The sequence below is a fragment of the Vespa mandarinia genome, chromosome 1 (genome assembly GCF_050613455.1).
Source record: "Vespa mandarinia isolate Hongniang chromosome 1, ASM5061345v1, whole genome shotgun sequence".
Lineage (NCBI taxonomy): Eukaryota > Metazoa > Arthropoda > Insecta > Hymenoptera > Vespidae > Vespa > Vespa mandarinia.
Window position 1 is genome coordinate 1,542,501 of NC_140810.1, and position 25,000 is coordinate 1,567,500.

The 25,000-nt window shown below is 33.2% G+C and overlaps 3 protein-coding genes across 20 annotated transcripts in view; 2 read left to right on the forward strand and 1 right to left on the reverse strand.

The window, feature by feature from the left end:
• GckIII (Germinal centre kinase III) overlaps positions 1-6,984 on the forward strand; it is a 106,507-nt gene extending 99,523 nt beyond the window's left edge. For all 5 annotated transcript variants that reach the window (XM_035876246.2, XM_085664954.1, XM_035876248.2 and 2 more), the window contains 6 exons: positions 1-36; positions 1,110-1,255; positions 1,560-1,845; positions 2,213-2,557; positions 2,838-3,064; positions 3,315-6,984. The exon at positions 1-36 is cut by the window's left edge and continues 150 nt beyond it. In XM_035876246.2, coding sequence (XP_035732139.1) covers positions 1-36; positions 1,110-1,255; positions 1,560-1,845; positions 2,213-2,557; positions 2,838-3,064; positions 3,315-3,324 — 1,050 coding nt within the window. In that variant the 3' untranslated portion in view covers positions 3,325-6,984. The remainder of the gene's footprint in view (positions 37-1,109; positions 1,256-1,559; positions 1,846-2,212; positions 2,558-2,837; positions 3,065-3,314) is intronic.
• A 2,321-nt stretch (positions 6,985-9,305) lies between these two features.
• Positions 9,306-25,000, forward strand: part of LOC118446053 (uncharacterized) — a 42,952-nt gene continuing 27,257 nt past the window's right edge. For 2 of the 9 annotated variants that reach the window (XM_035876214.2, XM_085664932.1), the window contains exons 1-7: positions 9,307-10,135; positions 10,245-10,764; positions 13,908-15,269; positions 17,181-17,323; positions 17,476-17,635; positions 17,850-18,084; positions 18,700-18,812. In XM_035876214.2, coding sequence (XP_035732107.1) covers positions 15,049-15,269; positions 17,181-17,323; positions 17,476-17,635; positions 17,850-18,084; positions 18,700-18,812 — 872 coding nt within the window. In that variant the 5' untranslated portion in view covers positions 9,307-10,135; positions 10,245-10,764; positions 13,908-15,048. Of the gene's footprint in view, positions 10,136-10,187; positions 10,765-13,907; positions 15,277-17,180; positions 17,324-17,475; positions 17,636-17,849; positions 18,085-18,699; positions 18,813-25,000 lie in introns of those variants that run through there. The other 7 variants (XM_085664930.1, XM_085664917.1, XM_085664922.1 and 4 more) reach the window with 7 other exon arrangements.
• Positions 19,886-24,289, reverse strand: sud1 (Prolyl 3-hydroxylase sud1). Of its 6 annotated transcripts, none has more exons than XM_085664939.1 (4): positions 24,206-24,265; positions 24,017-24,117; positions 23,051-23,166; positions 19,886-22,869 (listed from the first exon to the last, which is right to left on the reverse strand). In XM_085664939.1, the coding sequence occupies exon 4, from the start codon at positions 22,291-22,293 to the stop codon at positions 20,137-20,139; it is 2,157 nt and encodes a 718-aa protein (XP_085521065.1). In that variant the 5' UTR covers positions 22,294-22,869; positions 23,051-23,166; positions 24,017-24,117; positions 24,206-24,265; the 3' UTR covers positions 19,886-20,136. The 6 variants fall into 6 exon arrangements, with proteins under 6 accessions (XP_085521065.1, XP_085521071.1, XP_035732109.1 ...); XM_085664945.1 differs by having other exon boundaries at positions 24,063-24,117; positions 24,206-24,263; XM_035876216.2 differs by lacking the exon at positions 24,017-24,117 and having other exon boundaries at positions 24,206-24,289.

A 25,000-nucleotide genomic window follows, 5' to 3' on the forward strand; every position in this document is an offset into this window, starting at 1 on the left:
TTCGTCGAGGCGTGCTTAAATAAGGATCCCGAGAACGTAAGTTCGTCTTCTTCATTGTGTCCTATAAGGTCTGTCTCGTCTGTGCGTGCACGTTTTCGTTCAACATAAAAAAAAAAAAAACCCTTTCACTTGGTTAAACTTGAAAATTAATTTTAAAAGTTTGCGAGTAAATTTGAGTAAAATTTATGAGATAAAATCTTTACGATGTTTATATATATTAAAAAGAAAAAAAAAAGAAGAAGGAAAAGAAGCGATTTTCAAAATTTCCGCCAAGAAGACGAGGACTCTCATTATTCTCTTTTTTTTTTTTTTTTTTTTTTTGTTTTTTTTTTTTAGCAAAAAATGTCTACATTTGATGAAAATATGAAAAAAAAAAAAAAAAAAAAAAGTAATCTCAATTTTTTTAACCGCGAAAATATTCTTGAAACTCGATACACATTTTTTCTTTTTCTTTTTTCCTTTTTAACTATAAAATGTTATCACTACTTTCGTTTGAAGGTACTTTTAAAGAGTAAACTGAAAAATGAGAAAAGAATAAAAGGGAAAGAAAGATTTGATCGTAAATAAAAAAAAAAAAAAAAAAAAAAGAAAAAAAAAAATAAATAAATACAAAAGAAAAAAGAAAAAAAAAAAATAATAATAATAAAGAGAAAAAAGAGTAGATTCTTGAGGGTTAAAGGATCATCGTTCGAAATGAAATTAAAGCGAACGTATATCGAACGAAAAGAAAAATGGGACGAAGATTGAATTTTTCTCTTGAAATCGGTCTACTCGAAACAAACGTAATTTCATTTACGAGCAACGAACTTATAATACTACGATTTTGTCCTTTTAACAATTTTCCTCAAAGATGTTTATCCTTTTTCTTTCCCATCCCTTTCTACTCCCCTCCCCCTCCTTTCCTCCCCTTATGTTATAACATTGTCATAATTTTTCATTAATATTTTATGACATACCATGAAGCCATTAATATTCGATTCGTTAATACGTGTTATAATAATTACGTTGATTATCATTGAATCTATCGAAGAAATCTATGATGGGTATCTTCGTTAATAATTCGTTATCTATGAGCTTTCATTTGATCATTGTATCCTTACCTTATATAGAGGCCAACGGCGAAGGAGCTTTTAAAGTTCCAATTCATAAGGAAGGCAAAGAAGAACTCGTACTTGATCGACCTGATCGACAGGTACAAGAAGTGGAAGTCACAACGAAGCGAGGAGTCCGAGACAGAGAGCGAAAATTCAGACTCGTGAGTAACAACGATTGTTACATATAAACATGTCGCGTATGAAGTACGAGAGATATTAAGATCGTAATCGCAAATTGATCTAATAAGATCTGTTTAAATTGGGATTTTTTTTTTTTTTTTTTTTTTTTTTTTTTTTTTATGTATTCGTAAAAATAAATCTTTTCGTGATTGATTTTTCTTTTCTTTTTTTTCTTTCTTTCTTTCTTTTTTTTTTCTATCTAACGTTCATTTCAAATTAATTAATTGTTACGTATATATAGATCTATCGAACGAATTTAAAATCTTTCATTTTGTTCTACTGTAGGGAGGAATCAAAGCAAGATAGCGACATGGACGAGCCATGGATAATGACGGTGAAGGGTCCACACGGAGTTAAAGGATCCGTAGTACCTATGTTGCCACTGGACGAGCAACCTACCTCGTTGACCGTGACTCACACATTGAATCATAGGTCCTCGAACCATAATCAACAAACGAAACCGCATGCGAATGGAGCCTCGCGATCGCCACCTAAGGAATCAACGTTGAATCATTACAGAAGTGATTCCAGAGATTCCCTACGTGACGGACAAAGCAAACACACAACACCGGTAAGAGAATATGCAATTGGTTGCTGTATTATGATCGCGGTTGGATCGTCTCAGAGAGAAAAAAGAAAGGAAACGAAATAAATTAAAAAAAAATATATATATATATATATATATATATATATATATATATATATATATATATGTATATCCTTTCTGTATCTCTTTGAGCTTTCAATTTTTTTTTCATTGTCACCAAAGTTTCATTCGTTTTTTTAACAAATTGTCATATAAATCAGAGCTACGTGCAAATAACGAAAGAAACTCTTACAAATATTTTTATAATAATATAATATAATATGATAAATATTATATATTATATTTATTATATATTATATCTTATTAATATCAATATTATTATTATTTTCAGTTGAGACCTCACGAAGCTGCACCACCACCACCGATCGACACGCGAGAGAAAAGAGACGAGCGAGATTTTCGCGATTCCAGCAGAGAATCAACTCTGAGGGAGCCAAAGGAATTACGTGATAGCAGGGATAGGGATGGTAGAGACAGGGAACGGGATAGGGAAGGTAGAGAAAGGGGGGATGCTGTTACGAGAGATAAAAGAAATAGTAAACCGGACGTACCAGTGGTACCAATGGTCGACCATAGATCTACCGAGGACAAGCAACAGCGGCCAAGGAGTTCACAAGAACTTAAACACCCACGAAGCGCTGCCCTATCGGCCGTCGTCTTGCCCCTTCTATCAGAGGTAAATTCTTTTTCTTGTTTTTTTTTCTTTCTTTTTTTTTTATTTTCTTCTTTCTTCCCTCTCTCTCTCTCTCTCTCTCTCTCTTTCTCTTCTCTTTTTCTCTAGTAAAAAAAAGATTTACTATATAAATAACTATATAATCAAAATGAAGCAGCAAATAACATTTTTTCTCTTTCTGTTTTCCTTTCTTTCTTCATCCCCACCTATCCCCCCTCCCCTTCTCTCTTTCTCTCTTTTCTCTCTATCTCTCTCTATCTTTCTTTCTTCGCAAATGATCAAGCTCCAACGAAAGCACCAGTATTCCGCGCGAGACAATAACGGCGAAGGTGGAAGTGGCGTTGGAAAAAATGGTGGCGCGATAGAAGAACTACGTGGTGCCTTTGAAATGGCTGAACGTACGTCTCCAGGAATGACCGAAGCTCTTATCAGGGAACTTCTTAAATCATTGCTTCCGGCCAATCACTCGGAGGGTCGTCTATCCATGCTAATGGAGAAAGTTATATTGAGGTAATTTTCGATAAAAATTTTCGATTAAAGAAAAGAATTAAAAAATAAATAAAAGAAAAATTATCTCTTATTATCATCGAACAATCGTCTATCTCTTTTTGATTATATTCAATAATTTTTTTTATCGTTATTATTATTATTATTATTATTATTATTTTTTTTTTTATTATTATTGCTACCACCATCACAACTACTACTACTACTACTACTGTTATTATTATTTATTATTATTATTTGTTTTGTTTTTTAGGGATACGTAGGGACGCGAGAGGTCAAAGGTTCGCAAGAGATTGTGGTCCGAAAATGTCCTGACATTATAATCGTTCGTTACTTCTCTATTATCAAGCTTATTTATCACTCCGAGCCAGCTCATCGTTAAAACGCCATTTCCGAACTTGAAGAAAAGCTATAGCAGAAACGAGGATCGTCGTGATTAATATACGAGTATGCGTTTACATCTTTTTAAATAACTTTAATGGCCGAATTACAACGAAATCTATCGAACCTTTATCTAAACGAATTAATCTAAAGAAGAAAAAAAATCCAAACAAAAAAAAAAAAGAAAAAAACAAAAAAGAAAAAGAAAAGAAGATAAAAAAGTGGGAAAGAAAAAAGGAAAAAAAAGAAAGGAAGAGAAAAGAATTACCACGAGATTTTTCATCTATTTTCAACGTTAACACTTTTCAACATTTCTAATCTAATGGGTCCCTTTTATATGTAAATATATATATATATATATATATATATATATATGTATATATATATATAAAAGGAAATACCATGTTGCCTAGAATTCTTCGAAATAGTTCCTATTCGTGTAATTACGAATTCTCGTTTGCTGAGAGAAAAGGGGGGGGAAAAAAAAAGAAAGAAAGAAAGAGAACGAGAAAAACATTTCGTTTAGGAATTTTTTTTTTAAATGCATAATGTATGTGAACCTTTTAGATAAATTATTTTTTATGTTAGATAAAATGTTTACGAGTGTGGTTGCTATTCTCATGAAAAACTGCTAACAACCGAGTCCCTCGTGTCCAATAAAATAATAAAATCTGCCGTTTTACTTTCCTAAGTGTATTACATATTGCATATTTTAAAACGCAAAACGTTTATTACGACGATCGATGAAATCCCGAGATCCCTGTGCGAAATAAGACGTTTAAGTAGAGATATATAAAATACGTATCTTAAATAATATATATCTTTTTACGACTTTCTTCATGTTCGGCTCAAATAAAAATTTACATACGACGATAGCACAGCGTGAATAATATTAAAGAACTATAATGCAGGCTCGGTCAATGTCCAATGGATAGAAATCGATGAGAAATTCGTTGATCGCGGATCTTGCCTCTGTAATAATAACGCATTCGAAACGTGCACAAGCAAGGTTTAAGATATTACAAAAGGGCGGGATGGGGTGGGGGGTAATAAAAAGAAGAAAGAAAAGAGAAAGAAAATAAAAAGGAGTGAAGAAAAAAAAAATAAACAAGCAAACAAACAAAGAAAATATAAGCTACTTTTGCGTGTATGAGTAGAAAAAAAAAGTATTCTTCGCAATGCGTTATCAAATACTTTTTTTTTCTTTTTTTTTTTGTTCTTTTTTTTTTTTTGTTTTCGTTGAACTTTTCAAAAAGCAAAAGAACAATGCTACGCTTCTCGGATAAAAATGGATCATCCGTACTACGTTTTTTTTTTTTTCTCGCGTCCGGATTAAATTATTTAATTCGGAATAGTTCATATAATATCGAAGATAACGATATTTCTTCGATATCAGGCCAATCGATTCATCAACGGATAAATGAAAAATGTTCATCCGGTTATTATAAATTCGCCTTCCTATCGCTTACTCTGCTAGTGCATGTTTCGGATTCTTTCTTAAGGCAGAGAGATTATAAAAGATTAACTCTGGTAACTTCTCTACTAGAGAACCATTGTAAATATGTATGTAGTACAATAAGATAGTCTTCTTGTTCTTGATCGACCTTTTTGCGTATTGACTCGCTCGGTGGCTCCTTTCTTCGATGATATTCCTCTGATGTCTATTGAAAGGAAAAAAGAAAAAAAAGGAAAAAGAAAAAAAAAAAAAAAAGAAAAAAAGAGTAAAAGAAAGAAATAAGAAACAAAAAAAAAAATATACAAATCGTTTTACAAATGTTTCGAATATCTTAGCTTTCTGTCATTTGTTCCTTCGAATAGTTTATAGAAGAAGAAGAAGAAGAAGAAGAAAAAGGAAGTAATAATAAAAAATAAATAAATAAATAAATAAAAGTAAAAAAAATTCTTCTCTTAAAACGCGATATAATAATATCTTGGACTGTGGGAATGTCTCGATTCAATTTTGAGCGGCGAGACGAGAAGATATCTGCAAAATGTCGATTCTTAATCCACGTTGTTTGTAAACACTAATGTATTTTATAAAAATATATAATATAGAAAAAATTCCTCGTAAGAGAATGGATTGAGAGAGAGAGAGAGAGAGAGGGTGATGAAGAGAAATACAGAAAAAAAATATCTACAGAAATAAAGAACGAGAGCGAAAGAGAGCGAGACAGGGGGGAGAGGGAGAAGGAGAGAGAGAGAGAGAGAGAGAGAGAATAGGAATAAAAGCAAAAAATTAGAAGATTAAAAGATATGAAAAGATTAAATGCAACGACGTAAAAGCTCTCTTTCGCTTTAGTCAAAAATGCAATATCGCGAAATTGTACCGCACGAAGAGAGATCGAAGGAAGGTGTGAGAGGAGATTGATAGAGTGAGAGAGAAAGATTGCGAAAGAAAAAGAAAAAAAAAAAGAAAAGAAAAGAGAGATATCGAAGGGAAAATTAAAATGATATAACATACGTAAATAAATCTAATATACGAATAAATAATTTAACGAAATAAAAATAACAGATATAGCGTTTAATCAGTAGAGAAAAAAAGAGAGAGAGAGAGAGTGAGAGAGGAGAAAGAGAAAGAAAGGGAGAAAAAGAAGCAGAATTGAAAGCCAAACGGGTGCATCTATCTGTCTCATCAATTTCCAAAGTACCGGGTGTTTGTCGTTAAATTGATATTTAACAGCGCCAACAGGGTGTTTAAAAAACTTGAGAGCAAAACATAGAAAAAAGAAAAAAAAACAATTCTTAAGATGATTATTATTATCATTATTATTATTATTATTATTATTATTATTATTATTATTATTATTATTAATATTATTAATATTATTATTATTATTATTATTATTATTATTATTATTATTATTATTATTAATATTATTATTATTATTAATATTATTATTATTATTATTATTATTATTATTATTATTATTATTATTATTATTAACGTTTTCAGATATAAATGACAACAGAACAAGATATAAATGAAATATAATAGTAACTTCGATCTCCACTCTGCCACTCCTTTTCTCTTTCCAATTATCCTATCAACAGAATTACGATATAGAGAGTAATTAAAAAAAAAAAAGGAACTAATAAAGGAAAGAAAGACAAGAAGAGAGAGAGAGAGAGAGAGAGAGAGAGAGAGAGAGAGAAATCAGAATAGGTAGGATGCGCATTGTGAGTTTTGCATACTTAGTCGAATTTATACCGATTTATCGTCATTAAATATTGTTAACGAATCTATTATCTACTTAGTATCGTTTTGCTGTTCGATTAGCTTTTTGTTGTTGTTTTCTCTTCTTTTCTTTTTTTTTCTTTTTTCTTTTTTTTTCTTTTTTTTTTTTCTTTTCAATTATTTCCTCCTTCCTCCATACATTCCCCCAACTCCAACACCTCGTTGTCACACGCGCCCTTTCATTTTCTCTGACGATGGTCGCTATCCCGATTACTCTAGCAAAGCTGCCATAATAACACGCTTACCGACTAACGCTATTACCACTATTAGTGTAAAAAAAAAAAAAAAAAAAAAAAAAAAAAAAGAAGCTCTTCCCATCATAGCGTCATTATTAACCACCTCCCCTCTTAATGCCTCCCATCCCTTCTAATCCCGTCCAGTCCTGTTCCCAACAATCAATCCAACCTTTCTTTATCTTATCGTATTTTTGTTTTGTTTTTTTATTTTTCTTTCTTTTTTTTTTTAATATAAATCTCGAGAATCGTAGAATAGCGATCAATCAATTGTCATCGTTTATTATCCATTCGCCATTATACTTTGGATCAATTCACAAGTACGGAGGAAGGATAAGATCGTTCATCTCTCCCTGGGGATCCTCCAACATCTACCTCCTTCCCAATCTTCTCCTCCTCCGAAATCCACCCCTCTAACGAGAAACTTCGAAGTATGAAATTCTAAATTTGTGAAGAATATCGTAAGGGTGTAAAGCAAGTAAGCAACCAAGCGCTTACTTGTTACGAACGATACGAAAGTGAACACGAGAATTTTTTTAATATATTCTTCTTGTTACGGAACATTTTCGAAATCCGGAATAATTTTATTAATTTGCCCGTGATACACGATGTGTTTCCTCCGATTTTCTTTCTTTTCTTTTTTTTTTTTTTTTTTTTTTTTTATTTTTTTTCCAACGTGAATGATTAGACAGACTTCTGGATAAAGATAGATAGATAGATGGATAGATAGACAGAGAGAGAGAGAGAGAGAGAGAAAGAGAGAGAAAGAGAGAAAGAAAAAAAAAATTTTGGCGAGACATGCAACATGATTCGTCGAATACTTAATAAATTATAATTTTCTTTTTCTTTTCTTTTTTTTTTTTTTCTTCTTCTTCTTCCTTCTTTAATAATTTTCTAACGTTGTTTATTCGCGCTCGCAGGTACGCGCGCGCCATTCGAAATTTCGATCGTTCTTCTCCTCTCTTAATAATATTATTTTTCTAGAGAGTAAGTACGGTTTATGAGAATACGTTGACGCGCTGTGATTTTATCAATGATTTTATCGTAAAATGTTTTCGTTATTTTTCCCTTTTTCGATGATATATACGATTGATTAAAAAAAAAAAAAAAAAAAGGAAAAAAAAAAAAAAAGAAAATAAAAAATAAAAAAAAAGAAAATAAAAAAAAAGAAATAAAAAAAGAAAACCAATGAAAGTTGCATTTAGAGAATTTTGACGAGATAACGACGAGAACGAAAACGTGATCGTTGAAAGGAAAAGAAGAAAAGGAAGGGAGGAAAGGGTCTGGGGTCATGTGGGAAAAATTGATGATGAAAATTCATTAAACCGCGCACCACATTCTATCCGAATTATTGTGTCCTACCGTATCCAGCACTCGTCTTTGTATCATACTTTTTAGCTATTATTCATAACATATTCAGCGTTATAACATCGTGGTAACAATAATAACAACGTAGGATATATATATATATGTATGTATATATATACATATATATATATATATATAATATACACACACACATATACATATATATATATATATATTTTTTGTATTTTACTTCTACCTTGGCTGCATTGGACTGTATTATATTGATTGTATGTGGCATGCCGAGGGCGTGTACAAATACGAAATAAATATTAAATAAATCATGATCGATATATTGACGATTCATTTTATTGACCAGCTGCGACGACGTTCATAGTAAGATATGAATTTTCTTTTTTTTCTTTCTTTTTCCCTTATTCTTACAAAAAAAAAAAAAAAAAAAAAAAAAGAAAAAGAGCTCATACTAAAAGAGTACGTCGTATTAACATTTTATTTGTGTCTGTTAAAACGATAATGATTATTTTTTCTTTTTCTTTTTCTTTTTTTTTTTTTTTTTTTTTGACAACGATGATCGACGATGCCTCAATTCAAAATTATTCCATCATTCCGTGTCATTTAATAATAATAAATAAATAAGTAAAAATAAAAATAAAAGAAGATAACTCTTGCTGAAACACGACATGGTGTTAACACAAATTGGGTGAAGAGAGCGTAACTACCCTCGATCGTATCTTTACGTCGTAGATGCAACGAGATGAAAATACAAGAGAGAGAGAGAGAAAGAGAGAAAGAGAAAGAGAGAGAGAGAGAGAGAGAGAGAGGTATAGTCGGGCAGTATAGAAAAAGAAGAGATGGATGGATGTTGCGCGCGGATTCGCGCATGTCCAAGAGCAGTGAGTAGTAGTAGACGGTAGTTTAGGGTGACGGGGTCGGGGGGAGGTGAAAGAGGAGGAGGAGAAGAAGGAGGAGGAAGAGGAGGAGGTGGAGATCGAGGAGAGATGAAGAGGAAGGGGTCTCTAAAGCCGACAGCATCTCTCTCTTTCTCGCGCGCGACGCAGTGTAGTCGACAGCATCCCGCGGGTGGTCTCGATCGAAGGGAGAGACAAGGCCCGGGAGAACCGACGATCTGTCGTCGTCTCTCTCTTTTTTCTCTCTTCCTTTTCTCTTTTCAACCTACACCACTTTTTATCCTATCACGATTTAATATATCTTTTATAACATCTCGCTTCTCCCTTATCTTTTTTCCCTTTCGTCCTTTCAAATAGCTGTTCTATCTCTTTTTCTTTTTACCTTTCTCTTTCTCTCTCTATCTCTCTCTCTCTCTATCTCTCTCTCTTTCTCTAATTCGCGAAAAATAAAGGAACGAAGAAAAAATAATAATAATAATAATAATAATAATAATAAAAAGAAATAAATATATAAATGTAAGGGAAAAAAAAAAATTCATTCACCGGGCCAAGTGAAAGATATCGAAGTAAATCGTCGTACGAACACGATCTGTGACTCTTTATAAATAGAGAGAGAGAGAGAGAGAGAGAGAGAGAGAGAGAGAGGAAGAACATAGATAGTGAATTGAATAGAAGAAGAAATAGAAGAGAAACGGACGGTAGCAGGAAAGGAAGAACGCGCGAGCGGAAGAGATTTGAGCGTGGCGGTTGTTCCGAGAATACGCGGAAGCGAGAAAGGAAAAGAAAAAAAGAAGGAGGAGAAAGAAGTGGAGGAGGAGGAGGAGGAGGTCTAGAAGGAGTAAAGAGGAGTGAAGAGGAAAGAGGAGGTATCAGTTAGTCTGCCGTCTCGTTCATCTCATCCAGTTCGGTTCACGTTCGTGTTCGGTCGCGTGCAAAAGAAGAGAGACATATATTTATATACACGCACACGCACACACACACACACACACAGGTATATATATATATATAAACGTACATACATACACACACCACACACACACACACATATATATATATAATTCTCTTTTTTTTTCCTTTTCCACGCATTCGAATCCACGAAGACGCCCCTCCGAGACTCGCGTGGCTACCCTCCGCGACCGCACCTGTCTCGAACGAGCGCGCGCGCAAACTCGTAACACGCACGCATACACGTAGACACGGGATCTCTCTCACACGACACTAAACGACACAACATCACAACGTAGACGACAGCAACCAACGACGATTGAAGAGCAAAAGAAGAAGATAGATAAAGAGAGTGAAATAAAGAGAGCTAAACGGAGAAAGGGTAACAAAGAGAGAGAAAGAGAGAGAGAGAGAGAGAGAGAGAGAGAGAAACAGACAGAGACAACCAACATCTACCAACAGCAGCAGAGAATACGAAGAATCTCTTCACGATGTCGCGTTGGGAGTCCGCGAAGTGTGTCGTTGCTATTTTAAAGTAGTACGTATGTATATTCCGAGACTCACGGAGGACGTACGATCCGTTTCGTTCGTCCTCGGTCAGAAATTCTTAGACGAGAGTGCTTCCTAGAGAGAAGAATTTAATAGAGCCAAGAGTTTTTTAACGAGACAGCTACGGTACGTTGCTCCGCTTAATCCTTTAACCGCTATTACAGATTATTGCCGCTTACTCCTTCTATTCCTTTTTTCTTTTCTTTTCTTTTCTTTTCTTTTTTCTTTTTTTCTTTTCTTTTCTTTTCTATTTTATCGCCTATAGTACTAATATGTCGCTGCTTACCGCTTGCGGGACTACTATGGTCCATCATCCATCGGCCACCCAACGGAGAAGCTGCTTTCGAGCACGCGCGAAACCTCCCGCCGAATCCCTGTGAGAGAGAGAGAGAGAGTGAGAGGGGGGAAAGAGAAAGAGGGAGACAGTTAACCAATCGACCGATTTATTACACCTCTCCGTTCTAATGATCATCTATATTATATATGCTCAGTAAAATGTTTCTATTATTTCATTACTTTCTCTCATTTTTCCCGCCATTTTTTCTTTTTTTATTTTTATTTTTTTTTCATTCTTTCCACGACAAAAACATACACGTGAACCAATCAAATATCCTTTCCATAAAACTTGAAACATAATTCGAAGATCTTTTTATCAGGAATTTTTTTAATTACTTCATCAGGATCCAATCGTTATAACGAATTAACGTGGGATGAGATTTTTCCTTTTTTCCCCTTTTTTTGATTTGTTCTTTCTCTCTCTCTCTCTCTCTCTATCTCTCTATCTATCTATCTATCTCTCTCTCTTCGAACAGTCAGACGCAAAAGATATATTTTTTCGATATCATTTATATAACTTTCAAATATGATTTACATTTTACACGTTATCTCTCGATAACGAGCGTCGATTAAGCAGGAGAAAAAGAATAGATGGGATTCTTCGTGCTCAACCGCTCCGTTATATTCACCACACAAGAGATTAAACAAAAGGGAGGAAAAAAAAGAGGAAGGAGAGGGATAGAATGAGAGAGAAAGAGAGAGAGAGAGAGAGAAACTAGCAGAGCATAGGAGCGTATGCGGTTCGACGCATGCAAACACAATAGCAACGTGAGGCTTAGGAAAGCGTGTTCGTTGAGCATCAGTGAATCCGTCGCGGTGTTTCAAGTTTTATCATTCATATCGCGTGCCATTTGATGTGTCAACCTTTGTTTTTTTTACTCGGTAAACGCAGCTTCTTCATTCTTCCGAGACTTTTACCGTTCGCGACCAGTCTCCGATTTCTTCTTCTACTTCTTCCCTCTATTTTTCTTCTTCTATTTCTTCTTCTTTCTTCGCGCTTTTTTTTAATATATTTTTTTAATTTTTTCTCTTTTCTTTTTTCTTCTATTTTTCTTATAATATTATCCGTTCGTCCTTTCTTTCAACCAGACGCGGATCATATGCGCGTCTATTAGATAGGTGTCATAGTTATAACGTAACGATAGAACATGTTACGGAACTTACATGGAAAGGATGTTCGTCGAAAGAAAAGTGTTTGATTTCGAAATCCACCTGGTTTTAATCGTCAAAGCGTATCGATGAGAAAGACGGTGGTATTTATATATATATATGTATACCTACACATATATATATATATACTACTATATATATATATATATATATATGTAGTACTCGCGTACAGGTATAGATATGGACACGCTTTAATTACACATTTTTCTTAACCGCTCCAAAAAGGCAACGACGTGTGATGCCAAAGGATAGCCAATAGAAGGAGAGAAGCTGCGTGCACGCGTTTAGAACGTTATAGACGTGTTAGTAATAGTAGAATTAGTAACTATAAGAAACGTGATTGTATAAACGATAACAATGACGATAATGATGACGATGACAATGACGATGACGAAGATGATCGAACGATAGATAGTGAATCTTCGTTTCCCACGTACATACACGCATATATACGCACACATACATACATGCACGTGTTATTTCGTAAAAATCTCATTATTACAATTTCATTAGATCATTGTATACCATTCGGGATTAATATCGTCCCACGGAAAGCTTCTCTTTTTCCGGACTCCATTTTTCTATCACTGCCGTATCACCAGGACCCCAACAATTTCTCCGCAACAATATTTTAAAAGAGAGTATGCCAAGTACCACCAGGACGTTAAATATAGATCCTATATGTGCGCGTTACATTGTCTTTTGCCGTGTTACTTGTCACGGAGAGAAGTATCGACCCATCTCGAAATATAAAACGGGATATCGAGTGGCCCGAGGATAAGGCCATCATTCTCTTTTTCTTCGTCTTCTAATTCTTCTTCTTCCTCTTCTTCCGTAGGGAACAACGAGAAAAAAAAATGATTTTTATTCTTTACTTTCTTATTTATTTTCTTTAAACAAAATAAAAAATCACCAAGCTTATTTCTAAATAATTTTATATATGTTTGTATTACGAATGATAGTCCAAAAACAAAAAAAAAAAAAAAAAAGGAAACGGAAGAAAAAAGAGAAAGAAAATATTCGACTAAATTGAAACTTGATTTGATTCAATTGGAGTCAGCTAAAGACTCTTTAACCCTATCTTTTTTTTTTTAATCTGTAATGATGTCTCGTCATTTCGAATTGCTTCCTTCAAACTCGACTACGACAAGCGTATGATAACTATCTTCCTTTGCTCTTTATCTTTATCTCTATCTCACTCTCTCTCTCTCTCTCTCTCTCTCTCTCTCTCTCACTCTTTCTCTCTTTGCGTAATTTAATTAAGCCATCGAGCTCTCTTCAGGGACCACTCCCACTAATTGCGATCTTACGATCTCGCAGACGCGTCAAACGACGAGAAAGAAAGATACGCACACCTACACATCATTGTATATATATATATATATGTATATATAATGAATTAAAAAAAAAAAAATCCTTGCTTTAAACAGAATCGATCATTTTCGTCGATATACATCCGTCCATTTATTTTCTATTTCGAGAATTTACCCTTCGACCTTTAATCGTGGTCTTTTTTATTTTTTTTTTTTTTTACCACGCAACGCGTAAAAATTCAACCGTAAATGATGAAAACTGATTTATCGAACGAAACGTTTTACGTATACGAAAAGTTTTACGAATCGTAATATTTAATTCGATTCGTTTAAGTGTTCATCGATATTTCCCTTTTCTACGTGTTTTTTGTGTCGTTAGTGCGAGTAAATGATATATATTTATATATATATATATATATATATATATTTTTTTTTTTACGACGTACGAAGAAAAATGATAAAATTAGTGGAATCAATTGGATACGTTATGTTACAACATGAAATACGTATGTACTTGCTTACATATAAGACTTTAATCGCCGCTCGGCAATGTTTACTTACATTACGATAAGACAGACGGATAAGAGAACGGCTATGGACATTGTAAAAAGATAATCTTCGATCTTGTCGACAAAAAGGTAAAGACGGAGACAGAGACAGATAGAAAGACAGAGAGAGAGAGAGAGAGAGAGAGAGAGAGATATTACGTTGTAAATAAAGAAAAAAAAAATCTAAAGGAGTGAAGTTTATACGAGTCTAATGAAATCATCGTGCAATAGTGTTGTTTTGTTACATACGCGTATACACACACATACACAGACACATATATATATTTGTTGTGTTGGAAAAATAGTGAGACATAATAATGTATGGGATCGAGAGCGCGTGCGCGTTGACGTGCGTGTTGGCGCACGTCAAACAAGATCACGCTACGAGATAATTACGACGACAAGTCGTCCCTGTGGATGAATGAACGTGACCCGTACATTTTTTTCTACTCGACGTGAAGAAGAAAAAGGCAAAAGAAGAGAAGAAGAAGAAGAAGAAGAAGAAGAAGAAGAGGACGAAGAAGAGGAGAAGGAGAAGGAAGAAACATTAGCAACGGTAGCGACGACGAAGGGTGGGAAAGAAGAAAAAGAAGGGGAAGGAGATGGAAGAAGAGAAACGTTACGCGTCTTTGTAAGAGAGAAAAAGAAGAAGAAGAAAAAAGAAAAAGAAGAGAAGGTGGAGGAGGAAGAAGAAGAGAATAGCGGTTTTCATAGCGCAGATTTATTCGCAACGTGCCAACTGTGTACACCTTCGTGATATAAGGCGAGTGCCAACTACTGCTACTACTTTCGAATAAATACACGATTAAACACAAACAAACAAACAAACAGAAAATCCAAGCACACACACACACAAAATCAAAACAAAGAGGACCATTCGAGATCATCTCTTAGAAGGAAGTACGTTTGAAATAAAAGAAGAAAAAGAAAAAAGAAGAGATTATCGATGTATAAACGTCGACATTTTTTTTCGTATGCGATCCGATTATATCCTAACATTTTGATTTTATCGTGTATCGTTCTTGTGTGTTAATGAAAATCCGATGATTATAATGGAAAGGAAAAGTACCGAAGCACGGCCAAAGATCGAAATCGTACGTGTCTCATCCATCGAACGGCGAAACTTTCGCCCATTGGATGGGGTGCAGTTACGTGCTGCTTATAGTCACGTCAGAGTTGGAATTTATTGCCCGGAATCGGAAACAACGAAACCCGTCGTTTGCGACACCAAACCACCGATCGAATACACGAGGAAATTTAAAAAGTAAGTCGTAAGTGTTTTTCTTTTCTCTTTCTCTCTCTCTCTCTCTCTCTCTCTCTCTTCCTTTTTATTTTATTTTTCTTTCTTTCTTTTATTGTTCACTTTTGTTTTGTTTTGTTTTTTTTTCTGTTTTTATTCTCGTCGCTGCACGTCGATATTCACGTCCCTTAATGTTCTTAGTCCCACGAATATCGCGAATTCCTAAAAAGGGAATTCAGGTCGAATTAGCGCAAAGCGCGCTGAGTACGCCGCATGCGTCGTAAAGTTTCGCCCCATTAATATGATCGAATTAAACTCTCGGCCATCACACAATAAAGGCTTATGTTTATTATTTCGAAAGCGTCTAATTAGAATTACAAATTCCGACACGGTAAAATTTCTTGGTCTTTCATTACGGAAATTTTATACATTGTAATAGTGCATATAAGAGTTGTGCGTAAACCGTGCCGATAATTGAATAGTTTTAATTCTTCTTCTTTTTCTACTTCTTATTTCCCACCACCCCCCCCCCCTTCTTTTTATGCAACAATTAAAAATTCTCTTTTAATCTTTTCCATTTACTTAATATCGATAGGGAATTTTTTTTTTAAATTCACGAAGTTGGGATTGCGATAAAAAGTAAGAAAAGAAAAAAAAAGAGAATAGGAAAAAGGAAAGAAAAAGAAAGAAACAAACAAACAAACAAACAAAAAAAGAATTAATTTTATTTATTACACGATTTAGAGGCATTGCCTTTAATTTGCCTTTGCTTTTTTAATCGAACGTTAAAATGTTTTACGCAATCGATATGCCCACTTGATAATTTTTCCTTTTTTTTTTTCTTTTTCATGACCTTTTAAGAACGGAAAGATACAAAGGAATTCATTATCACGTGCTGCAATGTAATGGAATGTCATTGCATGTCGCAACGTAAACCTTTACTCAAACTCTCGACTGTACGATGAATCTTTTATTTTATTTCACATTCTTTCTAAAAAAAAAAAAAAAAAAAAAGAAAAAAAGAAAAAAAAGAAAAGAAGCATTTCATTCTTTTTAATATTCATAAGACAATTAGTATCACGAACATTATTCTCGCTTATTGAAAGTATTCCTTTAACACAAACCAAAGATAAAAAGAAAAAAAAAAGAATCTTTAATCGCACGACGGGGTGTAACGTACGACGAAGTGAAAGAAAAGAAAAAAAAAAAAAAAAAAGAAATAAAAAGGAATAAAAATAAAAATAAAAAGTGGAAAGAAAATATTCGAACGTGAGATTTTTCATTCGGTCGTCGAAGTTTCAGTTTTTGCCAGTTGGACGAGCGGAACGAATGAAAGTCGACCTACATAGATTCTAGGAAAAGCTGTTCACGGTTCCGTCAGAATATCTACAAAAAAAAATTATATATATATATATATATATTTGGTGCACGTGGCGTTGCTATGGTTGAGAGAAGTACCGCGATACAAGAGAAGTACACAGAATTTCGAGACGCGTCGTGTTGGGGTAGGTCGGTACTTTCGTGAATGAATGCCGAAATAAGCGATCGAAGTGACTGTCTGCTCTCGGCTCAACCAGACCGTAACGTCCCCTAAAAAATTTCTTTCTTTTTCTCTCCCTCTCTCTCTCTTTCTCTTTCTTAAAATATCTCAAAATAAATTTACGAATTATCTTTGGACATATAAAAGAAAATGAATACGCATGAATTTGATTCTTCTTCATCTTCTTTTTATTATTATTTTTTTATTATTATTATCTTGAAAATTAATCAACAGAATATTTGATAAAAAAAGAAGAAGAAAAACAAAAAGAAAATAAGAAAAAAAGATCGTTTTCAATACATTATATATTATATATTATATATTATATATATATATATATATATATATATATATATATATATATATTATACAACTCGTTATTTTCCCTTTTATAGAAATTTGGGACCAGTATCGAGACTGCTGAGACGTCGTCATCATGCGACATGCCTTGCAACCAAATCCTGTGATAACATTTATACCGTGAATAGAAATAGTAATTCATTGGACTGGAGACTAGGACAAAGTGGAAACGAGCAAGGTTTGATGTTTTCTCTGTGAAAAAAAAAAAAAAAAAAAAAAAAATAATAATAATAAAATAAAAAATAAATAAAGCTTCATTATTTCCTATTGGAAAAAGTTTTACGAAAGTAGAATACAATTGTATCGATTTAACACTTTGTTCCCTTTTAGGGCTACAATCTCGACAAAGCAGTAGCTTAGACTGGAGAGTCGGAAGATCCGTCACTTTTGGTTCCAACAAGCTCCATTGGCGAAATGCCACTCGTAGTGCTGAACAACTTTCTGCCAATACTCCGATCGGTTCTGATCATATTCAAACGCCAAGTACCAAGTAGGTCGATTCTTACTTTTTTTTTTTTTTTTTTTTTTTTTTTTTAGTATTTATATATATATATATACATGTACATTCGGTTCGATATGTAATACGTATAGCTAAGTATCAATATAACTTACCAAGACGATATCATGTCATCTCTTCCATCTAAATGGAAGATCAAAAATATTTATTTATTCATTTTCTTTTTACTTTTTTCTTTTTGTTTTAGATCTAAACTCGTATCGCTTCTTAGACGACTCTCACCTCGTTTATCACGACCCGGAAGCAAAGGATCCTTGCAATCATCACCGACCATCTGTCCATGGGTCCAAGTAGAATATTCGACGGAATCGATCGATGCCACCAAACGAGAGGAATCCCAAGAGAGTGACTTGAGTTTTCAACAGGAATTACAATTGAACGAGCTGAGAAAACGAATGGCAGGAATCGCTTCTACTTCTCAGGTAGTATTACTCGCACACCAACGTCGATCATATACGTATCACGAAAATAGTATACTATAGAAATCAATGATCTTTGAAAATTATTATTATAATGATTATAATGATGACGCTGATGATGATGATTATAATAATAATAATAATAATAATTATTATTATTATTATTATAATTTATTATCATTTATTTCGGTGATATAAAAGAATTTTCGTAATAATAACGATCGATCGATCTTAAATTAGTAATAATAACGTTGACGTCACTTAAGGCGGACTCCTCTTAGACGAGAAGAAGTCATACGGAACGAAACGTTGTCGAGGGCGTGCCCGTTAACGATTTCCGGTTTTGTTCGTTTAATAAAATAAGATGAAAGATTATGCAAGTAGAAAATATCCGTAGACATTTTATTATTAACCGTTGATCAGTCCTCTCGGATCTTTTAAAATATTCTTCGAGAATTTCTTTTATTTATTTTTTTCTTGCTTTCTTTTTTTCTTTCGTTTCAATCGCTCTGACATACTCTTTTGCAATTGTAATATTTTGTTTTTCTTTTTTTTTCCTTTTTTTTTCTTTTTTTTTCTTTCTTTTTTTTTTTTTTTTTTTTTTTTTGTACCTATCAGGTCATTACGAAATCTACGAACGATAACGAAGATCAAATCGTGCCACATCATCATCCAACCTTTCAAGTTCAGGAATCCAACAACATCGATCGTAACGACTGCATCCATACAGCGTAAGCTTTTTCTTTTTCTTTTTCTTTTACTTTTTCTCCTTTCTCACACACCCCCTCCACCCACCCATCCATTCATCCCTTTCGAAGTACCGAATTTATTTTGGATCTTGTAATTTTTTTAATATCAGATTAATCGACGTACGTCGTATGAGGATAAACTGTCGTATGACGTACGTACCAATATCATGCACAATCCTTCCTCAATTTTGTTTCCTTATATAGATATGATTCGTAATTATGATACTTTAGAACAATTGAAATTATTACGTTTCTTTTTTTTCGCTTTCTCTCTCTCTCTCTTTTTGTTTTTCTTTTTTCCTCACATTTTTCGTAACAAGAGTAACGATTTAATCGTTTATTCTTCTTATCTATTTCTTCTTCCTTGTTTCTTTTCTTTTTTCCTTCCTTTTGTTTTACTTACAACTCATTCCACATTTTCTTTCTTTTTTTCTTTTTTTTTTTATCTCAAAGTATAAAAGAAGAAAAGTTTCAATAATATAAACATTTTAATAGTCTCCGCATTAACCGATAGAAAGTTAATTAATGCTTGATAATTGTTAATTAACAATGTCATATATAATGTACGAAACTTTTCTTTCTTACATCTACACAATACACACACGCACACGCGCACGCACAAACACACACAGAGAGAGATAGACATTCATAGACACACACACACAAGCAGCACATACATCACGCTCTGCATCTTTCCATTCACATTATGCATGATCTCTCTATCCGAAATAAAAACCTTCACCACTTTGTATATCTTAATCTCTATTAGATTATGTATATGCTGCACTTAATAAATAATTGCGAATGTTTCCTTCTGCATTGTGATCTTGATTTTCACACCTTAGATGTGTTAGCTAAATAATAACTCGCGTCTTATGAAATATTATCGCGTTTATATGATTGAATTGTCAAAGTAAAGAAAATAATTAAAACACGAAGTACGATAATACTTATGAGAGAAGAAAAAAAAGAAAAAAAAGAAGAAGAAGAAAAGAAAAGACAAAAGGAAAATAAAAGAAAAAGAAAAAACATAAAAGGAAATATTTTATGCCCATAAATACTGATAATTTTATTAATACAAATACTATATTACAATTCTTTCGCAAGATAAATATTTCTTCCGATGAATCAACTTATAATCTTCCCGAACGTTATTTTTTATCTCCTCGATTAAATTTGATTCACTGTACAATCAATATATATTTCCTTTCAAAATAAAAACAAATTTCTTTTAATTGAACGACGCATCGAATGTACAATGGCCGCCAAAAAAGATTTTGGGGATGGGTTTTCACCATGAATAATACTACTCGCAGTACGTACATACTAAATTGTAGAAATAACCTTTGCAATATTGATTGATATATTTGTGAACACGACTGACACTCAAAGTTTTATAAATGAGACACAGATGATTATCTTTCGGTGGTATATGAATCAATGAACCTTCTTTTTCATTTGGGTGAACATAATCTATCGTTTGTTCTTGTGATAAATTAGCGGTATGAAATTGAACGATAACATCAAGAGTACCTTCTTCATCTTCTTCTTCTTCATCTTCATCTTCTTCCTCCTCTTCTTCCATCATTTCATTTTGTGATTCCATATCGTAATCAGAGGGATCCGAAAGGTAATCACCAATGTCAGATACTTCATCAGAATCACTTCTGTCAAGTATATCATAAAAACTAGAAGGTGAATTTTCTAATCCAGATGACGAAGTTTGCGATTCTACGTTCTTTGGTCTAACTTTCTTATACTTTTTCTTTTTTAACTTTGGCACTTCTTCTTCTTCAATGTCCTCATATTCTTTATCGCTGAAAAGTGTGCTACAATATCTACACGTGGTACCTATTATTTTATTGCTACAACTACATCTTGTAGATTGGGAATCTTCGCTACTCTTAGAAGATTCCAAATTTTCAGATTTATATGTCTCTTTTTTAGAGCTATCTGTACTCTTTTTACTTTTATTATCAGATCGCTTAGACTTAGAATCTTTATTAGTTTTATATGATTTAGTAGTATTAATAAATTGTTTAGATGTAGAATCTTTGTTATTCTTAGAAGATTTATTGTCATTATTGAATTCCATAGATATAGAATTTTTACTTTTAAAAGAATTTTTATTATCACTAGTAGATTGTATAGAACATTTGCTGTCGGTACTGGTGAAAGATTCCATTAGTTCTTTTTCCTTAATCTCTTTTCCATCCAATGATTTTTTACTTTTATTTTTTGTATCTGACACTTTCTCCTCCATTTGATTTTCCTCTTCGTTACTTTTGTTTTTCAATCTGTCAGTAATCAATGTGTAACTACCTTGCGACCATCTTTGCAATTCCATAGTCATTTTTGGTTTCATATCTGGTTTCATCGATACAAGATCTAATTCTGTATAATTTCTGAGAAGTCTAAATATAATCTTAGACTTAAATATATCACAGAAACTTTTCAATAATGCTGGCAGAGTATTCTCGTCAGCTACCTCATAATTTCTTACATCAGCAGGACCAACTTTTTCCCAAGAAATACTTTCAGAGGTGATCTCCGCTGAAAGTTTATTATATACATCTTCTATGAAAAAACTGGAAAGAAATGCATAAGATTCTACTTCAACTTCCTTCTGAATGTCGTCAATCATTTTGGATTCAAGATAGCAACCCCTAACCCATGACTCTAATTTTATTTCCATATCCATTGGTTCAGTATATTTACAAAATAAAATAGGTCTTGGTAGTCTATTACTCTGTCTTAACGAACCTTCGAACCAACCATTGAGCGACCAACGAGTTCTCTCAGTGGAAATCACCTCTGATACTTGATGAAAAGATGTATCCATAACTTCAAAAAATACTAGCGAATTATATTCTGGTATCAAAGACCGTACTACGTTTTGAGGCAATCCATCTTCATCGGTATCAAATAGATCCAAGGTTCCTCCGTCCTCTGCAATCCAATTTTTTGAAAGATATAATATATAAGCAATTCTTCTTTCACCCATATTATCGTCATGGCAAAGCAAGTAATCTGTATTACAGTAACACGAGCTCGACATTGAGATTTTGTTGTTCAAAGGAATTCTTGTAACTCGTTCCATCCACATGGCAATCTCGATCTGAAAAGCTGCGTATAAAAGTTGTACATTTGGTTTATCCACAAATTCAAGGTCATCTGATTGTTCAAACTGATACAGGTCGAGAATATTTCTTCGATATTTGACATCTAATAACTCATTTTTTAGTTCATTTATAAAATCCTCGTTAGCAAGAAAATTTGATATTTTACAAACCCTAAAAGGTGTTGATATAACTTCAAGATTATTGTTCTTAATCTCGTTATGGCAGCTCCAATTTTTGCTAACTAATTCCTCAAATTCTTCATTATAAATATGATCCGATATAATGCGATGCCTCAGTCTTTTCTTCATAGGTTCTTCATCCAATATATTTTTATTCGACATGATTAGATAATGAGCTTCTTCATTCAAATTGAAAAATTTCCAGTTAGTTCTCTTTGTAAAAAGTACTAACTATTTTCTGTTCACGCATTACCTTCAAAACAATCTGGCAGTATTTAATTTTCTTTCGCAGTATAATAGACGTTAAGAAATTTTTTAAAGGATTTAAAAGTATCGTTAAAATTCAAACTATATCACATTTCTCTTATACACAATAATACTTTTTAATAATCCTATGTATATATACATATATATATATATACACACACATAACATACATATACGTACATATATATATTCTTTCTATTATTTTTCACTAGCTCATTCCTCACACATAATATAACACACGTAAATTCGTATAAATCCGTTCACGTTATTGCGATTTACAATTACACTTACATATACATTTCTTTAGATTTAATTCTCACCGATTAATCATCAAGTGGAGAAAAATAACGCATAATCTCACGAAAATGATATTTCGTAATTCCGTAGTTATAAAATCTTACTGTAGGGATACGGAAGAATTGTTTTTTCGATGGATTCGGTCCACGTGGTCGTCCAACTCACATGCGTCTTCTGGAAAGAAAAGGAGAAAAAAAAAAAAGAAAGAAAAAAATAGGAAAGAAAAAAGAAAAAAGATCGATCATAAAGTTCGTTAAAATATTAAACGATTAACGAGAATTCGTTTTATAAATGATTATCTAAGAGTTAGAATCTTTAAATAATACGAATATGTACGTATATTCGATGATATTACCTATTAGAAAGCGTATCCAAATTTAGAGAGAGAGTACCAGATTCGTCCTCACGTATCACACAGTCTTCTTCTAACGAATGTGACTCGTCGGTATCGTCGTAGTTGAAAACATTAACCTGATCGAAGAGAGAGAGAGAGAGATATATATATATATAGAGAGAGAGACAGGGATGTATACTCGAATACTCGGCACCCGCTTCCAATTCGCTTTTTCACTGTTCCACGGTTTACATTTGCTCAAGTATAAATTTGAAAAGTGCGCCATATTATTGATGGCGACGATTTGATACGATCTTCGACCACTTGGCGGCGCTACCGGCGGCGCTTTGGTGCCAAGATGGCGGCAGCGTTACGCGTTTGACGTTACGCCGTTGATCCGCATGGAAATTCGGGGCACACCCTCGCCGCTAAATTCTACAAAGTGAGACGTCGTCGCGCGCGACCAACTTTGATATCGTGAAATCGAACGTTAGAGAAGATTAAGCCAAAGGCCAAAAAGCTGGAGACCGGAAAGCAAATCTCGCACGCATACGTGAGTAAAAACTGAGCTATGTAATAAGTTCCTCTAAACGCGACACCATCGCGCGATAGAAAGAGAAAGAGAGAGAGAGAGAGAGAGAAAGAGAGAGAGAGAAAATGATACATGCACGCATGGATTTAGCATATACGTAAGGTTAAACTTCCCTTAAAAATAAATTCTTTTTATCTCAATCATCGAACGACGTATTCTCTCCTTTTTATTTTCATCAAAATGTCCTTTACGACGTTCATACAAATCTTTCCTTTCCGTCTTTCGTACGAACGATTATTTATGATCGATCATTTTTCTTCGAAAAATATATCGTAAGACAACGAGTTAATAGATTTCTTTAAACCCAAAACCTATTTCTAATTCTCTCTCTCTCTCTCTCTCTCTCTCTCTCTCTCTCTCTTTCTTTCTTTCTTTCTTTCTCTCTCTCTATCTACATATATCTGTCTATCTCTTTCTCTTTCCCTCTCTGATCCTTTTTACATTTCTTTCATATCATCCATCTTTCTCTCGTTCATTCGACAATATACGACATTTTCTAAGGATATCATCAAAAATAGTTTAAATTAATGTAAATTCGCGTGAGGTATATTATACCTTTCATAAATACGTACATACGTACTTACGTGTATGTATATATGTGTCCAAGTTCATCGATGAAATGCGAAAAACGTTAGCTTTTTCTCGCTTCGAGCCGATCGAAAGCCGGCTCTCGTACAGTATGTATATATATATATATATACATACGCACACATATACAGACATATGCGGCGCGCGCCTTTCGGCATTATAAGTCTTGACCTTGAATGGAACTTTCCTTCCAAAAGCGTATATTCCTTTCGTATTTTAAAAACATTTTCATTTAGTCGATCAGTTACATCATCGACTTTATGACCTAATGACCTACGTCTTCTATCTTTTTTTATTTACTTATATTTGTAGGTATTATATGTATTATAATGGATTCTCAAGCTAATAATCTAATTGTAATTCAATCGATTTTTACAAAACTCAACGTTCGAACGATTAGGCCATTTTCTCTATAAGTTATTGTATTAAAAGAGAGAGAGAGAGAGAGAGAGAGAAAAGAAAAGAAATAATCTACTTGAATTCAATCGTTCGATCGATTTTTTTAAATATCAAATTCAAAGTACTTGCTTGTGTATATAAAAAAAAAAAAACAAAAAAAAAACAAAAAGAAAAAAATAATAAAGAATAGAGAAGTTTTTAGAGACGAACATTCAATGGACTCGTCGTATCTCGAAGTTATTATTTATTTAATTACTTTGGTTCGTTTAAAGAAACATTTTTAGTTATTAAAAAAAAAAAAAAAAAAAAAAAAAAAAAAAAAAAAAAAAAAGGGAAGAAAAATTATAAGATTATTTACTGTGTGTGTGTTACTTTTAATTAAAAAAAAAAAT

Bases quoted from the DNA above. Each gene is read 5' to 3' on its own strand.
- sud1 (XM_035876216.2), bottom strand. From the start codon at position 22,293: ATGTCGAATAAAAATATATTGGATGAAGAACCTATGAAGAAAAGACTG.